At 37.0% G+C, this 16904-nt stretch overlaps 2 protein-coding genes across 4 annotated transcripts in view; one reads left to right on the forward strand and one right to left on the reverse strand.

Annotated features, from left to right (window-relative positions):
* Positions 1-16904, reverse strand: part of recql5 (RecQ helicase-like 5) — a 39726-nt gene that overhangs the window by 19612 nt on the left and 3210 nt on the right. For all 3 annotated transcript variants that reach the window (XM_067457323.1, XM_067457316.1, XM_067457329.1), the window contains exons 3-7: positions 15862-16377; positions 15297-15393; positions 15092-15203; positions 12756-12918; positions 12571-12653 (exon numbers count right to left, since the gene is read on the reverse strand). In XM_067457323.1, coding sequence (XP_067313424.1) covers positions 12571-12653; positions 12756-12918; positions 15092-15203; positions 15297-15393; positions 15862-16377 — 971 coding nt within the window. The remainder of the gene's footprint in view (positions 1-12570; positions 12654-12755; positions 12919-15091; positions 15204-15296; positions 15394-15861; positions 16378-16904) is intronic.
* On the forward strand, positions 471-12551 carry smim5 (small integral membrane protein 5). Its single transcript, XM_067457367.1, has 3 exons — positions 471-692; positions 9531-9654; positions 11478-12551. Exons 2-3 carry the CDS (start codon positions 9537-9539, stop codon positions 11567-11569), a joined length of 210 nt encoding a protein of 69 aa, XP_067313468.1. The 5' UTR covers positions 471-692; positions 9531-9536; the 3' UTR covers positions 11570-12551.

Consider the following 16904-nt stretch of genomic DNA (forward strand, 5'->3'; position numbering starts at 1 on the left):
ATATTTTGGAAAATATATATTCAAAAAAATATTTTTTATCAGCAATAAGTCTTAAAAAAGACACCAAACTTAAGTCTGTGCAACATTCATCCAAGCTGGAAATTAAATGTTCAGTTCTATCAAAAAAAATTATAAACGGGTTATAACTACTTAATAAATATAGTTTAATCCCCTAAAAACACAAAAATTGTTTATATTTTAGTTTTTTGACCTCCACACGAGGAGCACCAAAGGGTTAACAGCATATTATATAAGATATAATGATGTGTGACATTGAAAAACAAATGTCCTACTTTTTAGGGAATTTGTTTTCCCACACTCATACTCACACACAGTCACTTTAAAAAAAAAACACTTCAAGACTTTGTTTGATAAAAGAAGGAGGAAAAAAACTGTTTCCACGGTGATTTGAGGGGAGGAGAAAAGACGGGGCCAGACAAAAAGGGGGTGGGGATGAATGTGGTAAACAGAGAGAGAGAAAGAGAGAGATCCATACTGCCAGAACGCTGCACAGCCCAGCCCAGCCCAGCCCAAAAGACTCGTTATACTGGAAAACTCAAAGACCGCAGGCCAAACACAGCTGAGAGACAACTCACAGCAACTGCAGGACGGGACAGAGCGCTCTAACAGACCGACAGAAATAGACACAAGGAGAGAGTTAAGGGGGACGTGAACTACAAACTGGAACAAAGGTGAGAGCATGGTGTGTGTTTGGAGTGACTGCGAGCAGTTAAATAAAAAGCGCATCTCCAAAAACATGAGAGAGACATTTACATGAAGAAATGAAGGGGAAACACGAATCTGCAGTGTCCAGCAAGAGCACTCGGACACATGTTGAGCTGTATTAGAGCAAATATAACAGATGTGGCATTGTTTTAAAGATAGATAACAAGCTGGGCTATATATCCAATAGTTTTACTAGAAATATAAAATGTATCAACATTTTGCATAATGTGCTGATTTTAATGCACTTTATATTTAGTCATTACATACACTTTCTGAAGAATTCGACCATTACTCAATCCATGACTCACACTTTTTAGGAACAGCCACTGGTTCATTTCCCACAATTAACTTGTGTCATAGTAGTTATTAAAATAGTTAATGGCTAATAAAACATGTTTGTGTATGTCAGCTCTGGTCCATTAAATGAAATTATACAACTTTCGGGGAACTTAAGAAATTTCCCAACTTTTGGATTTAGGAAATCTTGAAATTAATATTAAGTTTAAGATTCGTTTATGTTAATGTGGATGACTGATGTTAACAAATGGATCCTTAATGTAAATTATTGTTATTAATCATTTTTGTTATATAGGAGCATTTAAATAAAAATATTTCATTAAATGGTGTGGAGAACATGTCTTGATTTGACTGACTTTCACTGACAAATTCACAGCTGAACATTTTCTAAACGATGATTGCTAGTTTATATCCCTAAATGATTGCACGATATAGTCAAAACGTGTACTTTGTGCTTGTGAAATATTAATGGATCATGTTAAGGTGATATAAGAAATTATGATGTAATGCATTACAAAACATGATTAACAATTTCAGAATATAATTCACAAAGTCATAATCTAATATTCACAATAGGTCGGTGCAATATATCGAAATTATCGAAATATCGCAAATGTACATATCGCAATATGCATATCGCAATGGCTCGCAATATCTGAACGATTTTACTAGGTTACTTCAACATTGTGAAAAGTGTATGTTTTAGGTCACACATTGGGCAGAGAATAGACTGAGCACATTACTTTTACTTATGTGACTTGCTTGACGTTAAAAAGAGTTATTAAACGCAATAATTTGCGCAAAACAATAACCTGCAGTCTCGCGCTGTTTGACACACACACACAAACGTGAACAATGTGTGACACAAATTTTTGCTAAAACACAGCTGGTCACTTTCAGAAGTTGTAGCGATGCTTTCTTTTCCCAGAAAGAATGTGAAACACAAATGGTTTCATTCTCAGTTTTTAAATTTTTTTTCCAATATAATTGAAATGATTTTATGCACTAATTGCAATATCGTATCGCATATCGAATATCGCACTATTTAACAAGATATCATATATCGCACTTTTCTTCAATATCGCACAGCCCTAATTTACAAAATATGATTTTCAAACGAACAACCAAATTAAAATTCACAAATGCAAAACATCCTGATGCACATTTCTGATGTTTCGAGATGTGTGAATTGACATGAATTCGTGCGCGACTTTTCCGCAGATTTACAAATTAGCGTTTTATTAAAGCGCCACTCTCTCTTTAGCCAATCGGATGCGAGTTTTCAGTCCAACCAATCAAAATATGCCCTTGCTCAATGCTTTGACTCAAAAAGCATAACTTTTGATGAAAATGTGAGTTCGATTTTATTCACCAGTAGGTGGCGCTTATGGAACAACAGAAATAGTATGGTTACCCATTTAACACAGCCTTACGTTCATAAACGTCATGCAAAACAGCGACACGCTGTAAAATAAAATGCCATTGAAATGTTTTTGAAGACAGTTCCTTTAGTAGAGCAACCAGGCGTCCCGTTTTTTTCCGTTTTACAACCATTCAGAATTGTACAAAACCATTGAGTACACTCTAAAAAATGCTGGGTTGAAAATGCACCAACCCAACAATTGGGTTGTTTTAACCCAATGGTTGAGTTGTTCTTACCCAGCAATTGGGTTGTCTTAAGCAACATTTAACCCAACCACTAGGTTAAAACAACTCAACCACTGGGTTAAAACAACCCAACCACTGGGTTAAAACAACTCAACCACTGGGTTAAAACAACCCAACCACTGGGTTAAAACAACTCAACCACTGGGTTAAAACAACCCAACCACTAGGTTAAAACAACCCAACCACTGGGTTAAAACAACTCAACCACTAGGTTAAAACAACCCAACCACTGGGTTAAAACAACCCAACCACTGGGTTAAAACAACCCAACCACTGGGTTAAAACAACTCAACCACTGGGTTAAAACAACCCAACCACTGGGTTAAAACAACTCAACCACTGGGTTAAAACAACCCAACCACTAGGTTAAAACAACCCAACCACTGGGTTAAAACAACCCAACCACTGGGTTAAAACAACCCAACCACTGGGTTAAAACAACTCAACCATTGGGTTAAAACAACTCAATTGTTGGGTTAGTGCATTTTCAACCCAACTTGGGTTGTTTTTAACCCAGCATTTTTTAGAGTGTATAAAAGCATTTATGAAAAGTGTTTTGCATTTCTGCATCTTTGTGAATATAAATTTGGTTGTGCAATTGTCCTTTGTGAATATGAATAAGTTATAAGATGGTGAATTGCTGTTTACAAGCTTTCAAATCCACTGTTTACAAAAACACACACATCCTGAAGTTAATTTCAATACCTTTTTAAGACTTTTAAAGACCTTCTCAATATATTTTAAGACTTCATCGCACTTCAAGTTCTAATAATATAGAATTAAAATCTCTATCGTAGGACAATTTTGTATCATTTATCTTGCTTATCTGTTTCGCAACGTATGGAGGGCTTTACATCACCTAACCACGCATTTAGCAAAATACGTCACCTGTAGACGGCACGCGTACCGAGCCGATCTCAGACTGAGCACCCCGTTGTTTTTTAATACTTATGGGGATGAAAATAAACATATTCATGAATACTTTTTGGAGTTAAACTCTACAAAGCTTGAACTAAATGTTATCTCTCATAAAATCGTGATTAAGACTTTTTAATAGGCTACCTTTTAAGGTTATTAAGAAATTTTCCCAAAACTTTTAATAACCCCTCGGACACCCTGTATACATTATTTATATATATATATATATATATATGTGGTGTATGAAGTTTGGACACATTACTATTTGTAATGTTTTTGAAAGATGTTTCTTCTTCTCATCAAGCCTGCATTTATTTGATCAAAAATACAGACTTTTTATTTAATATTGTGATATATTATTACAATTTAAAATATTTGGTTTTCAATTTATCATACTTTAAATGATCATTTATTTCTGTGATCCTCCAGTCTTCAGTGATCATGATTCTTCAGAAATCACTCTCATATTCTGATTTATTATGAGTGTTGGAAACAGTTCTGCTGCCTAATATATTTGATGAATAAAAGGTTAAAAAAAACTGCATTTCTTCAAAATAAAAGCATTTTTAAATAATATAAAACTCTTTTACTATCAATTTTAAACACATCCTTGCTGAATAAAATTATTGATTTATTTCAACAACAAAAAAAAAAAAAGACTGACCCCAAATTACTGACCAGTAGTGTATATTGTTGTTACAAAAGATTTCTATTTTGAAAACATTTGCTTATTTTTTTAAAACTTTTTATTCATCAAAGTATTATAAAAAAGTAATTATTATGAAGCAGCAGAACTGTTTCCAACTTTGAAAATGAATCCTCATATTAGAATGATTTCTGAAGGATCATGATCACTGAAGACAGGAGGAAAGATCCTGAAAATTCAGCTTTGCATTACAGAAATAAATGATCATTTAAAGTATAATAAATTGAAAAACAATTATTTTAAATAGTTATAATATAATCACAATATTATTATTTTTCTGTATTTTTGATCAAATAAATGCAGGCTTGATGAGCAGAAGAATCTTCTTTCAAAAACATTACAAATAGTAATGTGTCCAAACTTTTGGCCTGTACTGTATTGCATACATACATACATAATAATATTCATATAATGTAATATGTTGGAGTTTTTCATAATACAGCTATGTCATAATTGCTCAACATTGCTGTTTTTAAATCACTAGTATGGTAGGGTACAAAATGTTACGTTTTGGGGATTAATAATTTTGTATATGTAGATGTTAAGAGCCAGTTTGATTTTATTATAATTTTCAATTCAGTAACTGGATGTCAATAGACTGTGATGTCATACAGAATTAGAATCATGTATAATTCTAGAAAGGAACAGAATTAGAATTCTGTTCAGTGTCCTGATGACGTCAGACAGTTATCACGATAGATATGTATACATATCTGTGATTTGAATGGTCACAATGCGTGTTTGCGCGAACTTTGACCGTTCTAAAATGGCGGACGGCTAATGTATAGCGCCCCATAGAAACAGTCGCTAATGAGGTATCTACGTATACATATCTGTGGTTATCGCACTCAATACAGGACCATATAAACTCAATTTAACCGAGGAAATGGTGCTGAAAGGTGGGAAAAAAGAGGAAATGAGCAGTAAGGAATGATTCTTTCATCATCAGAGTTAGTATACAATGATGGCACACCCATGGCGTCTCTCGTGTTGGGAACAAACCCACAACGCAGCAGAACTTTAATAGCTCATGCAGGTTCTGCTTTTTCTTATCTAGTTTTATCACATTCTTCAGGAAAACCACACAGGAAACTTTCTGCAGGGCCTCAGTGAACAACAGTCATTTAATTTGACTAATAACTGCCAACACAAACAGGACAAAATGTTTTTACAGTTATAGTTCTCAGTTACTGTATTAAATCAGCCATAGGGTTTGCATGATGTCTCAGAGAGAAGTTAATCTATCAACCAACATAACATGAATTTCCACAGATCGATGTTTTTTAAGACTCTAAACCCCCAAATGTCCTCAGCAATATTTGTATTTATTTGTAATAACGTATTTTAATCCAATCTATGTGCCCTCCTAGTTTCTGTAAATTAAAAAAGGAACTGAGGGGCTTTACTTGACAATTTTCAACTAAAAACAGCTAGAAAACTTCATTTGCACACGTTTTGGGGGCCTGAAAACAGGGTTCAAAACACAAGTTTTGAAAATGATACCATTCTCGTCTCTGTTCAAACCATAGACCGTAAAAAAATATGGACGACTCGACATCATCCGTTTCCGCTTGGCAGATATGAAGCTTTCAGGCGGCCTGCACGGCGCGGACATCTTGGAACCGAGTCTGCGCAGTAGAGCGCAGGAAGTACAGCTGCGATATCAAAAGCCCGCCCACACTCTCGCAGATGCAGAACAATTAATAATGTTGGTGTGAAATAAACAGTTATGGAAATGTAGAAATTAAAGCCAAAGCTCTAATCTGCTCCCAAAAATTTCGAAAAAAGTCCGTTAGTGCCTCAGTGACAACTTCACTCAGAGAAGCCGTCAGTCTCAGCTGTCAATCATGACGTCATTCTCCCCCCACAATGTATAAAAGGCTCCATTACCTTGTATCTTACACTATCGCCCCGCAGAAGCTGTTTTTGTAAAAATAGGCTAATGATTGCGTCATAACCAACGCGACCCTGTCGCACAGTTGAGAAATTACCGTATAGACCTGAGGAGACGCTCGCAGGCAATCTTTTACTGTCTTTGAGACAGTCGGGGGGACGTGGAGACATGTCCTGGAGACTAGTCTGATAAAGTCAAGGGGGAAGAATGGGGAGAAGCCCATAGTGAGCCAAAAGCAGCGGGAGAAAATATTTAAACAACGTGATTCAGATTTCGCTTTCCACATCTAGTAGAAGACTCACAGCTGTCAGACAGGAGGCTCCCGTCACATCTACGTCGTCAAGCTCAGTTTGAGCCTGCGCAGTTCGCTCAGCCATCAGGAAGTGAGTGCCCCTAGGTTGACTTCATTCTTTCGCCGTTGACGTCAATGAGAACGCTCCGTCCATTTCTTTTACTGTCTATGGTTCAAACCACAAAAAACATGAATTCATGAAAAATGTGAGTTCATGTGCCTTTCTTTACAAAGTCGCCATCTACTGGCCTGGCATGAATACTGCAGCGTATTTAGTCATTTTCACGAATCCGTGAGAACGGGATTGTTTTGATGACGTTTTCATCTGTACGCGAAAAACACAAAAGGAGTACAATTTTTATTTTTTACATTTTTAGTACAATGTCTTAAATTTCACGATTCCACAAGTTAAGAGCTGAATGATCTTCACGGTTGCCACTTTTTAACCCATGATTTTACATATGGATTTGTATATATATATATATATATATATATATATATATATATATATATATATACAGTCTTGTTCAAAATAATAGCAGTACAATGTGACTAACCAGAATAATCAAGGTTTTTAGTATATTTTTTTATTGCTACGTGGCAAACAAGTTACCAGTAGGTTCAGTAGATTTTCAGAAAACAAATGAGACCCAGCATTCATGATACGCACGCTCTTAAGGCTGTGCAATTGGGCAATTAGTTGAATTAGTTGAAAGGGGTGTGTTCAAAAAAATAGCAGTGTGGCATTCAATCACTGAGGTCATCAATTTTGTGAAGAAACAGGTGTGAATCAGGTGGCCCCTATTTAAGGATGAAGCCAACACTTGTTGAACATGCATTTGAAAGCTGAGGAAAATGGGTCGTTCAAGACATTGTTCAGAAGAACAGCGTACTTTGATTAAAAAGTTGATTAGAGAGGGGAAAACCTATAAAGAGGTGCAAAAAATGATAGGCTGTTCAGCTAAAATGATCTCCAATGCCTTAAAATGGAGAGCAAACCCAGAGAGACGTGGAAGAAAACGGAAGACAACCATCAAAATGGATAGAAGAATAACCAGAATGGCAAAGGCTCAGCCAATGATCACCTCCAGGATGATCAAAGACAGTCTGGAGTTACCTGTAAGTACTGTGACAGTTAGAAGACGTCTGTGTGAAGCTAATCTATTTTCAAGAATCCCCCGCAAAGTCCCTCTGTTAAAAAAAGGCATGTGCAGAAGAGGTTACAATTTGCCAAAGAACACATCAACTGGCCTAAAGAGAAATGGAGGAACATTTTGTGGACTGATGAGAGTAAAATTGTTCTTTTTGGGTCCAAGGGCCACAGGCAGTTTGTGAGACGACCCCCAAACTCTGAATTCAAGCCACAGTACACAGTGAAGCATGGAGGTGCAAGCATCATGATATGGGCATGTTTCTCCTACTATGGTGTTGGGCCTATTTATCGCATACCAGGGATCATGGATCAGTTTGCATATGTTAAAATACTTGAAGAGGTCATGTTGCCCTATGCTGAAGAGGACATGCCCTTGAAACGGTTGTTTCAACAAGACAATGACCCAAAACACACTAGTAAACGGGCAAAGTCTTGGTTCCAAACCAACAAAATTAATGGTTATGGAGTGGCCAGCCCAATCTCCAGACCTTAATCCAATTGAGAACTTGTGGGGTGATATCAAAAATGCTGTTTCTGAAGCAAAACCAAGAAATGTGAATGAATTGTGGAATGTTGTTAAAGAATCATGGAGTGGAATAACAGCTGAGAGGTGCCACAAGTTGGTTGTCTCCATGCCACACAGATGTCAAGCAGTTTTAAAAAACTGTGGTCATACAACTAAATATTAGTTTAGTGATTCACAGGATTGCTAAATCCCAGAAAAAAAAAAGTTTGTACAAAATAGTTTTGAGTTTGTACAGTCAAAGGTAGACACTGCTATTTTTTTGAACACACCCCTTTCAACTAATTGCCCAATTGCACAGCCTTAAGAGCGTGCATATCATGAATGCTGGGTCTTGTTTGTTTTCTGACAATCTACTGAACCTACTGGTAACTTGTTTGCCACGTAGCAATAAAAAATTTACTAAAAACCTTGATTATTCTGGTTAGTCACATTGTACTGCTATTATTTTGAACAAGACTGTATATAGGTATAAGCTATATATTTTATATATACTATATATAAAAGTTATATACCTTTTCACCACTAGATGGGGGAAAATATCACACAGTGTAGCTTTAAGGCAACCAGGTCCCTCACTTTTTTTTAATTTTTTTTGTCCAGTGTATGTACTTTATAAGTACTAATAAACAGCCAATATCCTAGTAATATACATGATAATAAGCAACTAGTTCACCTGAGACTTGGACTCTAACAAAAAGTGTTAACACTTATTTTAAAACTAGTTTTTTCTTATTTTTTAAGTCCTTTTAAGGCCTGTCACTCTGCCACAGACCAAAGATGTGCGATTCGATTTCAGATCGTTTAATCATATAATAATTTACAGAATTATATATTGAGTTTTCTAGTGAGAAGTGTCTTTTTTGACTGTTAAACTGTACACTGCAAAAAAAAAAGAAATCCAGTTGTCTTTACAGAAAAAACCCTGTTAGATGAGGTTGCCAGAATAACTATGCAAAAAGTACAGTAAAAAATGTAAACAACTTTGCAGAACGAACAAGCTGTGCATGTTACAGTTTAAAACTGTTGATATTTAAAAAAAACAACAACAACAAGAGCATTTTTCAGCTGAATTATCCAGGCAACACTTACTTGTTTTCTACTATAGATTATAAGGTGATTTGTCCTTTTATATTTACAAAAAGTGTACATTTAACAGTATTTCTTTACTGTAAGACTACATTAAATGTAAGGTTATACTTATAACTATTAGTTTTTCCACATATATTGTAAGGGGACTTTGTGTTGACCAATTAACAGGTTTTCTACAGTCTTCTACAGTCACAATTTTTGGCATTTTTTTACAGTGTACAATGGATCGAGTCAGTCTCCTCTGTGTGTGCTTGTATTTAGGTCAGAATGGGCGCTTCAGAGGACATAACAGGAATTCTCCAGAGCATCTGGACCAAACTGCAGGCTCTTCCCCAGGAGCACCCGCTCACGCAGACGGCGTTCCTCATCATCCTGCTGTTCTTCTGTAAGCACAGCCTTCTTTCTGCACTAGGCTGTCATTACATCTGGAGGTTTCATTTGAACACAAGGCGGGGAGGCTATAAGAGGCTCTACTGTGATTAAAGGGATCCACCAAGCGCACATCCATATTTATCTTGCTATTTTAGTGAGCGCCCAACACTTAAACTCCGAGTAGTTGACTGTAATTGTAGGACAGTAACTGTTAAAGTTAAGGTTTCTGACATCAGAAGTCCAAAGATTTGAGTCGTTCTCTAGCTTGGTTTCCACAAATGCAATTTCGTGAAGCTTTGAACCGTTATTAATAGGGTTGGGTATCGTTTGGTTTTTTTACAATACCGGTGCCAAACCGGTAATTTTAAAACGGTACCAGTGCCTAAACCGTTACTTTATTTTTTTTAATTTTTTTTAAAGAGAGAGAGAGCCACAAAACAATGGTGGATGACATAAAAGAATGTCTTTTTGTAAAAAAAAAATTACCATCTTCAAGGTTCAGCTTTATTTTGCTGAAATATCGCTATATTCTCTGACTAAATATTTTCAAAACCCATCGCCTTATTGTTTCCATGGTGACGCGTCGTGCTTCTCACATGACACAGCAGCCGCAATAGCGCTGTTCACAGATGTATTTTTTTTTTAATTCAAAATATAACATGTTAACTATATAATGAACTATAGTATTCTGATTTTCAAGTATGTGTAAGTAAATGTGTTCTGTCATAATGATCATGTTAGTTGATCTATACGCCGCCATGTTAGTTTGCGCCTCAGAGAATCGGATCTATTGGATTTTACATCACGTAAATTCATCCTCGTCTCACAAAATACATGAAAGTAATTGACCAGGGAACTCGGAGAAGAATATAGAAAACTATATAGTAACTTATATAATGTGTGTCTGATATGAATAAGACAGTCAAATTATAACTGTCTGAAAGGATGTTTGTTCCGCTTCTATAGACATCAGTGTGTGTGTTTTTCTAGTACTTATGTGCATTTAAATGTCTGGAACCTAAAATAAAAATTATGTGGTGGAAAACACCGAATAGTTGTGATATGTGACGAGCGCTGAGTGTGTCTGTCTCTGGCTCAGCGCCAGCCAAAACACAGAAACACGTTTGAACTTAAGTGGGCGGCACTGGAACCGAAATCTGGGTTCTGATTCGGTCCAGTACATATCTGTTACATTGGTACCGGGTTTCGGTACCCAACCCTAGTTATCAATCAGTGTATCGATACATGATTTGGATCACCACAGACACGTGATTTCAGCAGTTTAACCTTTTTTTTTTTTTTTACAGTCTATGGGTTTGACACGTGATCCGAATCATGAATGGATAAGCTGATTAATAACAGTTCAAAGCTTCACAAAGCAGTGTTTTGAAATCGGCCCATCACTATATAAGTCATATTTAGTTTTATTTTGCGTACAATAACTATTCCCGTCACTTCATAAATGATTATAGAGCCGCTGTAGTGAGATGGGCTTTGTATCGACGTCTTTAGTGCCTTTATGGGTCTTGAGAGAGGAAATGACATTGGTGTCAATGAAGGCCTTTCTGAGACATCGGATTTCAACAAAAATATCTTCATCTGTGTTCTGAAGATGAACGGAGGTCTTACGGGTGTCGAACGACATGAGGGGGAATAATTAATGACCAAATTAAAATTTTTGGGTGAACTAACCCTTTAACTCAATAGTAGTCGGCAATAGGATGCACAATGCTAGACCGGTCACTTAACCTTCGATAACCCGAGGTTAAGCTACGTGTGAAAAGCCCTTTTGATTACGACATGTGACTAATTCTCCATGTTTTGTTCTCCTTCCAGTGACATTCATCGCGCTGATTGTGACTGGATGCGTTTACGGCTGCTGTGGCTGCTGCACTGCAGGGTCCAGAAACAAAGTCTCCGCCGTCTGAAACATGGGCACCGAGAAGACAGGAAGAGACCACAATGGGCCAAAATAAAATTTGGTGGCGTTTGATAGTTCTGTTTGTGATATCACGCATTACTGTGATTCAATTCAGCCACGCTGTAAAGCTGTACAAACACTCAACATTCACCAGCTACAGTCGTGAAGCAAATCTTCAGATGCAGAAACAAGCATCTGGCTGAAGAATATGGCCCCCCTTAATTACGGATGTCACAAATATACACTAAATTCCCAACCTCTCTCATCATAGGAACGGTGAACCACTGTGAAACCAGTGCCAAAGGCTGCCCTCTGCTGTTTGCTCACACAACTGCAGTAACGGGGCAGAGATGAAGGAACGAGAGGAGGGCGGATTAGGGCAGATCTCTCAGGTGCACTGCCATTCAAAAGTGTGGGGTCAGTAGGATTTATTTTAAGATATTAATATTTTCATTTCGGAAGGGCATTATATACGCAAAGAAATCCTTAAGAACTATGAAACATGTATCAGTTTTCACCAAAATATGAAGCAGCACAACTTTTTTCAGCATTGATAAGAATCAGAAATGTTTCTTGAGCATCAAATCACCACATTAGAATGATTCAGATTAGGATCATGTGACAATATTATAGTTTTTACTTGATTAAATAAATGCAGTGTTGGTGAGCAGAAGAGATTTATTTCAAAAGAATGAAAAAAACCTTACTGACCCTAAACTTTTGAAAGGAAGTGTCTGATTTTTTTTAAGACTTAATTCTCTTGTCATGTTGTATTAAGATCATGTGCTATACAGAGGAAAATGGAGCGGAGACGCTGGATAAATACATTGAAATCCAATATGCAAAACAAAAAAAACTGTGTATTTGTGTATTTTATACAGATTCAAATTAAACGTATTTTACGGATCTAAAGTGATAAAAATATTCATGCATGTTTGTTTTTGTTTTTGAAACATACTATCCTGTTTTATTAAACATATATGCACAGCTGTCTGTTTTTGAACTCACCCTTCTTGCTCACAAAAAGCAACCATGGCCTCGAAGTCCTGAATGGGCGCCTTGTCCTGCTCTTTCTCTGATCCTCGCTTCTCCTGAATTCAAAACATGCTGCATATCAGACAGTGGGCACAATGAACGTCTACAAATAACTGCTCAGAAGCGTGAAGACATTCGGACTGGATGCTGTTGCCGACCTGTTTGCGTGAGATTTCTTTGCGGATGAGGAAGCCGAGCTGGTCTCTGTCTTTGGCGGAGTAGTATATCCTGCAGGACGATGGCAGTCCGTCACGTCCAGCTCGTCCCGACTCCTGATAGTAACTGGCCAGAGACTTCGCAACATTCCAGTGAACAACAAACCTGAAAACAATACGGACAGTTACACGCAACATCACACACAGTAAAGCACAGATGCGGGAAAATAAGCTTGTCTGATATTTCTACAGATTCATAAAGACGCTGGTGCTCTTCAAAAAATGTTACATGAACTTGGTAAAGGTTTTGGTGAGGGTAATGGAAATGAATGGGAAAGGAATTTCATCAAGTGGAGACGTTTGGTACTACGCCCAAACAGAATCTGACTGAAAGCTCATTTTTTGAGATATCAACCTCAAATTTGAAACACATCTTGTTTAAATGTACAACTTTGATTGTAAAATGTGTTTGGGAAAATGTCTTTTCATATTAAATTGAAATTGTATTTTGTTTATTGAATAACAATAAACTTATAACCTGCTCCAGGGCAGGTTTTGTTCTGGATTAGAGAGCTCAAACTGAAATTGGACCAATCAGCTGTGAGTAAAGTTACACACCCCTGATGCAATAAAGTCACTCCCCCTGTTTCTGCTCCAAATTAAAGGTCACTACATAGCAAATGGTTTTTAAAGACTAAAGCGTCTGGCTTTTAGCGATGCTTATTTATAAAAATAATAATTTTGAATAATTTAGATATGATTATGTAATTATTATACCCTTAATCAATTACACATTTATCATTTTAGTGAATCAATCATTAATAGGCACTTTGTTAAAATTAATATACTGTAAATAGCCTACATAAAGCCATACAAATAAGTTTAAAATCAATAAATAAGACTATTAAAAAAAGAAGCTTACTGAGCTTAAATGTTCAATTTTCTTTCATAACTTTTACTTGCATTGACATATAATATTGTTTCTTTAAGTTGTCCTCTTTCATAGACAGCTCTTTTCTTCTTACTGAGTACATTTTTTTTTATTCTTAATATTTTTCAATCATGTAGGCCTAATAATCTGCAGAAGAGAGAAATTAAAGTTTCGCTGATCTCACGGTGATTTGCGTGTGATTGGCTGTTCACTGCTGATGTCATAGCTAAACTCTTGAACTCAGGATCAAAGCCTGTTGTGCCATTATTTACTGAATTGCGCTCTCACGTTATTTGGCCTGTTTAGTAAATCTGTCCCTATAAATATTCTTTTCTTTTCTTTTTTTTACTTTTTTATCTTCAGCAATACTCTGCAGAGCATCTTCTTTAAAAAGACAACAACCTTAAGTCTGCGATCTAAAGAATTCAAGATTTATCACAGTTTAAGTTGGAAATTTCATATTCAAGTCTATGCTAAAAAACTGAATAAATGGATTAAAATTATTAATTTAGTACCATAAAATCCCCTAAAAGTACAAATTGTATATAAATACAATTTTTTTATCAAAAGTAAAATACAGCGCACTAATTTTATTAACTAATAAAAATAATAATAATTTTACTTGGGGAGAGTACAACCGAAGAAATAGTTTAGGTACCACCATAATCATTTGCAAAAACTGCAACTTTTTATATCACCATTCTGGCTTTTTCCCCTCACAATTGAGTTATCTAAATTCGCACTTGTGAGGAGAAAAAACTTGTTGTGAGATACTGTGAGATAAAAAGTCAGAATTATCTTTTAAATGGTTTCATGCAAACTTCAATAGTTTCCTCTATTTAGTCAATGACTAGCCTAGACGTTTTAGAAAAGGGCCAGTTACAGTCTAAATAAACTGAATAAATCAAAGTAAATGAAAATGATTCCTTCACAACTGAAACACCACAAATTTTTATTTTATTTATTCTACCATTCGAAAGATCTGCTCAATCAGATTCTCCTTATTTTAAAATAAATTTATATTTATTCAAAGTAAAAATAGTAAAACATTTATAATGTTGGGGAAAAATCTCCCCAATAAACGAATCTATTTAGCAAAGAATCCTGGGAATCCAATATTTTCAACATTGTTTCTTCAGCATCAAAATCATCACATCACAATTTTTGAGGATTTCTGAAGGATCATGTGACAATGAAGGAGTAATGATGCTGAAAATTCAGCTATGATCACAGGAATAAATTACATATTAATATATTACAATAGAAAAAAGTTATTTTAAATTGTAATGATATTTCACAATATTACTGTTTTTAGATCAAATAAAATGCAGCATTAGTGAGCAGAAGAGAAATTATAAATAAATCCTACAGACTTCAAACTTTTGAAAGGTGATAAAGCGTGACTCACCTGACATTGGCCTTGTCCACTCCCATACCAAAACTGATGGTGGCCACAATAACAGGCACTTTATCAGCCATCCAGTCAGCCTGACTCTCAGTACGATCGCTCACCTTTAGCCCTAGAGAGAGAGAACCCAGAATGAGCTTCCTATTCAAGCGTGCACAATAACATTAGACACAAGCATCCATAAAGCGTGAGAAGGCAGGATCACCTGCATGGTAGGGCTTGGCTGAAACTCCCAACTTTGTCAACTTATGAGCCACTTCCTCACAACACTCTCGGGTTCGACAGTAAACAATCCCACATCCCTGCAAACCAAAAATTGCTTTTGACGTTGCACCATCTTGATTTACGTACATAAAGGAATAGTATAACTAAAAATTAAACTTCATTTTCTCACGCTCTTGTTGTTCTAAACCTGCATGACTTTATTCATCCCATGGAACACAAAAGGAGACGTTTCACAGAATGTCCAAGTCGCACTTTTCCATACACTGAAAGTGAACAGTGACTGACACTGTTAAAATCCAGAAATACTGCTTGAAATTGATCTGTTATTCACTGAAGAGCTTCCCTTTAACTTCAATTTCAAATATAGCACATCAGGTCATGTCCTCCCAAGTCTTGTGTTATTGAAGACGCACTATATTTGAATGCATGAATTTAAAACTGTGTTTTTTTTCTGCCATACTTCTGTGTTCAGCAGATGAGAGAACATTATACAGGTTCAGAACAACACGAGGGGAATGACAGCAAAAGAAAAGCCAGTGACTGACCTTTTCAGCAGTACTTCCACCCAAAGCCTCTTTAGCAAACGCAAGCAGGTGGACGTAAGGGTCAGGCAGCAGATCCCGGAAGATCACATCATACTTCAAGTTTTTACGGAAAACAGGCGTGGCAAAGACGAGCGGCGAGCGCAGTCTGAGTGAGCGCTCGATGTCCTCCTGGACTCTCTTGGGCGCTGTGGCTGTGAGCGCTACGCAGGGAACGCCCTGCAGACGGGAGCGCAGGTCGCCCAGCTTCAGATAGTCCGGCCTGAAGTCATGACCCCACTGGGAGACGCAGTGAGCTTCATCCACCGCCAGATACGCCAGGAGCCCCCGCGAGCACAGCGAGCTCAAGCAGGGCTGGAAGGACGGAGAGGCCACCATCTCTGGAGTGATGTAGAGCAGCTTGAGCCGAGGACTCTCGCTCTCCAGATCCGCCAGGATCTGCCGGCGCTCGGCCGAGGGAAGCTTGGAGTTGATGGAACGTGCGGGAACATTGAGAGCTTTCAGGTGCTCCACTTGATCCTGGAGCGGCACAAATATGATGAAGCAAGCGGAAAAACATTATTTCTCACTTATATAAACTAGTGATAGACTGGTATATACAGTAGCTTAAAGGGTTAGTTCAACCAAAAATTAAAATTCGGTCATTAATTATTCCCCCTCATGTCGTCCGACACCTGTAAGACCTCCGTTCATCTTCAGAACACAGATGAAGATATTTTTGTTGAAATCCGATGGCTCAGAAAGGCCTTCATTGACACCAATGTCATTTCCTCTCTCAAGACCCATAAAGGCACTAAAGACGTCGATACAAAGCCCATCTCACTACAGTGGCTCTACAATCATTTTATGAAGCGGCGAGAATAGTTTTTGTGCGCAAAAAAACTAAATAACGACTTATATAGTGATCTAGCAACTCTCAATACCCTTCTGAGCTGTATTCCCCTAACTCTTGCCGGGCCAATCACATCGTGTATAGAGTCGGTGGGCGGGGCCATAATGACGACGGCCGAGTTGCGCTTGTGTGCTTCTAGTAAACACAGAAACTG

The sequence above is a fragment of the Pseudorasbora parva genome, chromosome 2 (genome assembly GCF_024679245.1).
Source record: "Pseudorasbora parva isolate DD20220531a chromosome 2, ASM2467924v1, whole genome shotgun sequence".
NCBI classification, from domain to species: domain Eukaryota; kingdom Metazoa; phylum Chordata; class Actinopteri; order Cypriniformes; family Gobionidae; genus Pseudorasbora; species Pseudorasbora parva.